This window comes from Hordeum vulgare, chromosome 7H (assembly GCF_904849725.1).
Source record: "Hordeum vulgare subsp. vulgare chromosome 7H, MorexV3_pseudomolecules_assembly, whole genome shotgun sequence".
In the NCBI taxonomy this organism is placed as follows: domain Eukaryota; kingdom Viridiplantae; phylum Streptophyta; class Magnoliopsida; order Poales; family Poaceae; genus Hordeum; species Hordeum vulgare.
In genome coordinates this window covers 396,380,080-396,386,732 of record NC_058524.1, presented here as the reverse complement: position 1 = coordinate 396,386,732, position 6,653 = coordinate 396,380,080, and the positions used below count along the sequence as shown (strand labels likewise).

The following is a 6,653-nucleotide window of genomic DNA, read 5'->3' as shown; positions in this document are numbered from 1 at the left end:
ATCATTCAGTACATTTCTTAGTGAATTCCTAGGAAATTTTATACCTAAAATTGTCTATTCTATACAAAAACTACATTCTACAAACCCTAAACCCTAAAATCTACAAGCAAATCTATACAAAAAAAACTACATTCTACAAGAAAAAACTACATCCTACAAGCAAAACTACTCGAGGCTACGTGTGGCGGACGGAAGGCTACCTGTGGCGACGGTGGATGGTCGGGATGAGGAAGGGTCGATGCGTCGGGAGGGCCGGGATGGGGGAGGGTTGCTGCGCGTGCGGGGGCGGGCCGACGAGCGTGGGCGTAGGAAGTGCAGGAGAGAGTGGAGAGGGAGAGAGTGAGAGGGGTGAGGGGAAGAAGAAGGTGGATAAGCTACGACTTAGCAGTAGTGCGTGTTGGAGACAGACGCTACTGCTAAGTTAAGTAAGGGAGAGGTGGGTCTGGGCTAGCCACAGTAACAGCGCTGGCCCATGACAAGCGCTGCTACTCTGGCTAGCCAAATTCGTTCGGTGTGTATCAAATATTAATAGCGCTGGGTAAAGGAAACACGCTACTGCTATAACTTACCTGTAACACATGTTGCTGCGTGATGCTACTACCGATTAACAGTAGCATCCGTTGTATTATCATCGCTACAGATAATATTTTATGTACAAGTTTTTTCGTAATACTATTACAATGGTACATGAACCTAAGACCCAATTAAAAAACAAAAGAATGTGATTAGATCTCACTCGACTTGACACAACACATAAGCAATGAGAAAGAGAAAACTAAAAAAACTGCACGAATCATCACATAAAATTTTACAAATATAACATCAAATGAGACTTCGTTAAGTTGATTTAACAACCCGAAAACAAAGTTGGATGTATATACACTCTATATGCAAAAATATAGCAATTCAACAAAAAATTAAAAATTCTGAAAATATTTTTTAAATAAACTTGACCTTCCGTTATACTTGTAAGAAAAAATCTAATTTTTTTTTACATTTTAACTTTTCTTTTGAAAAGTCAAAACAATGTGAATAGTGACCTATAATAGCAAATAAATTTTATCTTTTTTGTCCACAAGTCAATGTTGACTTTTTCATAAAAAATTAAATACTAATGCAAAACAAAGTCAAGTTTAATCCAAAAATACATTAAAACTATTTTAACTTTTTAATTAATTATTAAAAAATTGTTATATAAAATGCATATACAACTAAGAATCAAAGTGTATTTCCCTTGTATTTGTTGCTAGTTGCCAGCCACTAGGCAGGTGGCCGGAGCTCGGAAGGGCCGACAATATTCCGCCTCGATGAAAGTCGAATTCCGATGAATGTTGTGAACTCAATTCCTGATGTGAACTGAGAACTATAGTAACCATAATAGCACCATAACCACTGGCAAGTTGGCGCGGTATGTGTATGGCACATGGAAAAAAGCTAGAGCAATGGCGGCTGCTGCTCAGCAGCAGGCAAAGTCGTCTCTTTCTTTCTTGCATGCAAAGCCAAGCCTGCCCGACCACGGCCATCATCACCACCGCGCGCTCTCTCTTCTCCACTCCACTCTCCCTGTCCTCCACCACCACCACCACCACCACCCCCTCCTCCTTCCGAGCCTCTCATCATGATGTGCATGCACCAGTGCAACACCGCCATTACCTTTCTCTCCTCCATTTTACCATCGCCTCCCCTCCTCACACCGCCAACACCCCTACCAATACCATGGCCGCACAGGTCCCCTTCCATGGCCTCCTGCTTGTGCTCCCGCTCCTCACCATCACAGCCGCGTCGTCGGCGCCGCTCCCACTGCTCGCGCTTCTCTCTCTCAAGTCCTCCCTGAACGACCCGGCCGGCGCGCTGAGCCCATGGACGTACGCCGCCGCGGCCTCCGCAGGCGCCACTCGGTCGCTCTCCCCTCCGTGGTGCGCATGGCCCGGTGTCGCGTGCGACGCGGCCACAGGTGACGTCGTCGGGGTTGATCTGTCTCGTCGCAACCTATCCGGTACCGTCTCCCCCACGGCCGCCGCGCTGCTCGCACCGACGCTGGCTTCGCTCAACCTCAGCTGGAACGCCTTCACGGGGGAGCTCCCGCCGGCGGTGTTCTTGCTCCGTCGTCTTGTGAAGCTTGACATCAGCCACAACTTCTTCAACTCCACCTTCCCCGACGGCATTACCAAGCTCGGCTCTCTCGCCGTCCTCGACGCCTACAGCAACTGTTTCGTGGGCCAGCTTCCCCGCGGCATCCGGGAGCTCCACAGACTCGAGCACCTCAACCTCGGTGGCAGTTTCTTCAATGGGAGCATTCCGGTCGAGGTTGGACAGCTTCGGCAGCTACGCTTCCTGCACCTCGCTGGGAACGCCCTATCGGGGCGGCTGCCGAAGGAGCTCGGCGAGCTCCCGCTGCTCGAACGCCTTGAGATCGGGTATAATGGCTACAATGGTGGCATACCAGCGGAGTTCGGTGGGCTAACGCAGCTCCAGTACCTCGACATCGCCGCGGCAAACGCGTCCGGCCCGCTTCCGCCGGAGCTCGGCGGGCTCGCGCGGCTCGAATATCTGTTTCTGTTCAAGAACAGGCTAGCCGGCGCGATACCGCCGCCGTGGTCGCGCCTCCGAGCGCTGCAGGTTCTTGACCTGTCGGACAACCATCTCGCCGGAGTTATCCCCGCCGGTCTCGGCGAACTCGCGAATCTCACGACGCTGAATGTCATGAGCAACTTCCTCTCCGGCACGATCCCGGCGACGATCGGTGAGCTTCCCAATCTCGAGGTGCTGCAATTGTGGAACAACTCGCTCACTGGGAGGCTGCCGGAGTTGCTCGGAGCGAACGGGCGGCTCGTTCGCCTGGACGTGTCGACTAACTCCCTCTCCGGCCCGATCCCGTCGGGACTCTGCGCCGGCCACCGTCTCCTCCGCCTCATCCTATTCGCCAACCGATTTGACTCCGCCATCCCGGCGAGCCTCGCCAACTGCTCGTCGCTGTGGCGCGTTCGGCTCGAGTCCAACCGGCTCACCGGCGCGATTCCGTCCGGCTTCGGAGCGGTGCAGAATCTGACGTACATGGACTTGAGCTCCAACGAGCTCACCGGCGGCATTCCGGCTGATCTGGTAATTTCCCCGAGCCTCGAGTACCTCAACGTCTCCGGCAACCCGATGGGCGGTACGCTTCCGAGCAATACGTGGCGGGCACCGAAGCTGCAAGTCTTGGCGGCGAGCAAGTGCGCTCTGGACGGCGAAATCCCGCCGTTTGGCACCTCCGGGTGCGCAAACTTGTACAGGCTGGAGCTGGCCTGGAATGAGCTGAGCGGCGCGGTCCCCGGCGACATTGGCAGCTGCAAGCGGCTGGTGAGCTTGAGGCTGCAGCACAACAACCTGAGTGGCGAGATCCCAGCGGTGCTCGCGGCGCTGCCGTCGGTCACCGAGGTCGACCTCTCCTGGAACGGCCTCACCGGCAGCATCCCGCCGGGCGTCGCCAACTGTACTACGCTGGAGACCTTCGACGTGTCTTTCAACCATTTAGCACCGGTTGGGACGCCCTCGCGGTCTCCGAATACCGGCGAGGGCAGTTCAGCGCGGCACGCCGCTGCAATGTGGGTGTCAGCCGTGGCAGTGGCGTTCGCCGGGATGGTGGTGCTGGCGCTCACCGCGGGCTGGCTGCAGTGTCTGGAGGACGACTCGGTGGCGGCGAACGGCGGCGGAGCGGGAGGGGCACGCCCTAACGTAGTCGTCGGGCCGTGGAGGATGACCGCGTTTCAGAGGCTGAGCTTCACAGCGGACGACGTGGTACGGTGCGTCGAGGGGAGCGACGGCATCGTCGGCGCCGGGTCGTCGGGAACGGTGTACCGGGCGAAGATGCCGAATGGCGAGGTCATCGCCGTGAAGAAGCTATGGCAAGCGCCCGGGCAAAAGGAGACAGCCGCAGATCACGCGGCGAAGCAAATGGACACACAAGAAGGCGGCGACGGCAACGAGAGGGTGCTCGCCGAGGTGGAGATGCTCGGCCACCTCCGCCACCGTAACATCGTCCGGCTGCTCGGGTTGTGCACAAACGGCGAGACGACGATGCTGCTGTACGAGTACATGCCCAACGGCAGCCTCGACGAGCTCCTGCACGGCGCCACCGCGGGGAAGATGCCCAAGGCGCGGCCGGAGTGGGACGCGCGGTACAGAATCGCCGTGGGCGTGGCGCAAGGCGTGAGTTACCTCCACCACGACTGCCTGCCCGCGGTGGCGCACCGCGACCTCAAGCCCAGCAACATCCTCCTCGACGACGACATGGAGGCCCGCGTCGCCGACTTCGGCGTCGCCAAGGCTCTCCAGGGAGCCGCGCCTATGTCCGTCGTCGCCGGCTCCTGCGGCTACATCGCACCAGGTGAGCATAGCATACACGCGCGCATGCTTCGATCGATGCTGATCAATGTCGTCGTCGTCGCCATTAACCTCTTGGTGTTTTCTCAGAGTACACGTACACACTTCGCGTGGACGAGAAGAGCGACGTGTACAGCTACGGCGTGGTGCTGCTGGAGATCCTGACCGGGCGGGGGTCGGTGGAGGCGGAGTACGGAGAGGGCAGCAACATTGTAGACTGGGTGAGATGCAAGGTCGCCGGCGGCGGGGGCGGCTTGCGCGACGTGATGGAGCACGTCGGCGGTAGCAGCGAGGCAGCGCGGGAGGAAATGGCGCTGGTGCTGCGGGTGGCGCTGCTGTGCACGAGCCGGTGCCCGCAGGACCGGCCGTCGATGAGGGACGTGCTGTCCATGCTGCAGGAGGCCAGGCCCAGGCCCAGCCAGAAGCCGGCGGCGAAACATGTGTACGGTGTACCGCGTAGTTAACCTACAAAACTGACACATGTCATGTGTGTTTTGTGTGCTCCTACTATCTGTACCCTGAGTGAGCTTTTAACCGGTTGCATTCAAGCGTTTGTGCTCACCGAGCCATTTTTCCTCTTGATAAATCATGATGTGTAGTAACTCAAAAAATATCCCATAAAACGATACAAGCATAATTATACACACCTAATCTCAGATATACGCCCCAGATACAAAATGAATTATGTCAGGATTAAGAGGCCACCACCCAAGGCTGGCCGAGAGGCCGGGGCAACGGGGCGCCCGCCCTGGGCCCCTTTCCTCGCCTCGCCTCCTGGGGTCCTGCCGGTCTCCTCGCCTCCTGCCCTTGTTGACTCCTCCTTCATAGGCATGTTCCTCATGGAAGATTCGAGGATGCCGCTCCCGTGCCGTCATTAATGGAGATCAATGGTGCGTGGCTATTCCCTTCCCTAACCGTTTCTTTTTTCATCCTCAATGTCTCCCTCCTTCCCCTAATCCAGTATTACCTGATTTTCTCCATCTTCAACGGCACTAGATTTGATGTTAAATAGCCTCGCTCGCCGGCACTGATTGCTCCATCTAACATCTTCAATTCTCTTCTTCCTCTTCTACCGCGGGCTTGTTCGTCAATCTCTTCTACTGCAGGCATGTTCCTCTCTTCTTGGATCTGAAAGACTCAGAGCAAGGGAAGGAGGGTTCAAGCACACATCATCAATCTGTACTCGCCGGTGCATCTCTGGAACGATCGCTGCCTAAAAGAGGTTGCCATTTCTCTGCTGCTTGGTCCTCTGTTAATTTGTTATATCAGTTCTGTTCGATGAAAACTGATTTATTGGCAGGTGACCAACTGCAAACTTGATATAGAGAGAGTGTAGGGAGCACATGCAAGATTCAAGAGATGAGAAGGGGGGAAGGAGTATGAGAGTTGCGGCCTTGCAGATCTGCGAAGATACATCGACAATTTCACATCGAGATCGAGCCCATATCCAGGTGCTTTTGTTCCCTGTATTGACTCTTTTTTTTGCAAATTGTTTGACATTCACATCGAGATCGAGCCCATATCCAGATGTGTAAGGAGAAAATACGGCACATTTCAAATTTTTATCTATCTACAAGGGCCCCATTTTGTTGTCTTGCTCGAGGGCCTCAGAAATGTATGGACCGGCATGTTGACTATTTTAATTGCTAGAACTAGAGCATCTACACTGAGACTTGATAAATTCGGTCCTCTATACGCCTGCGACATGTTCAGATGCATACATGAACAACGTCTGTCGATCCCTCACATGTTACGGTCGCACATCCATACATCTCAAATGCGATGTTCAAATTCATGCAATCCATGCATGTTCATCATCCGATACAAATTGTCCGAATTCAACAATTCAAAACAAAAGCTAATGAAATCATAGTTCAACAAATCAGACATGCCAAAATGAAAACAATGTCCGAACGACAAAGGATGCTTGTCCGATCACTAGTCGGACAAGTTCATCCATGTGTCCTCCTCATCCAACTTGTCCTGCTCCACCTGGACAGCCATCTCCGTTGCATCTGGGCTACACCCTGGTCGCCCGATCCGTTGCTGCACTGTGACAGCCCGATGCCGACGCCCGAGAAGATTCCCCCTCTTTCCGTTTTCGTCGTGTGTCTATTTTTCTTTTGTCGCATCATCATCGCATCATGCGCATCATCTGCATTGCATCGGCATCTCCGTTGCCGCCAGTTTTCAAAACTTGCATCCGTTGTTAGTTGCCGGTTCTCGTCGTTGTTCGTTTCGAGCCTGACCGCACACGCTCGCGCCCGCGGCACCTTCGTAACCCTGTTTTT

General features: G+C 54.4%; 1 protein-coding gene across 1 annotated transcript; it reads left to right on the top strand.

Annotated features, from left to right (window-relative positions):
* The first annotated feature begins 1,704 nt into the window (after positions 1-1,704).
* On the top strand, positions 1,705-4,948 carry LOC123409503 (leucine-rich repeat receptor-like protein kinase TDR). Its single transcript, XM_045102382.1, has 2 exons — positions 1,705-4,366; positions 4,453-4,948. The coding sequence occupies exons 1-2, from the start codon at positions 1,717-1,719 to the stop codon at positions 4,824-4,826; spliced, it is 3,024 nt and encodes a 1,007-aa protein (XP_044958317.1). The 5' UTR covers positions 1,705-1,716; the 3' UTR covers positions 4,827-4,948.
* The last annotated feature ends 1,705 nt before the right edge of the window (positions 4,949-6,653 follow it).

Excerpts from the sequence above, each read along its gene's own strand:
- LOC123409503 (XM_045102382.1), top strand. The coding sequence starts at position 1,717 with ATGGCCGCACAGGTCCCCTTCCATGGCCTCCTGCTTGTGCTCCCGCTC. Across the intron at positions 4,367-4,452 it reads CTGCGGCTACATCGCACCAG|AGTACACGTACACACTTCGC; the intron begins GTGAGCATAGCA and ends GTGTTTTCTCAG.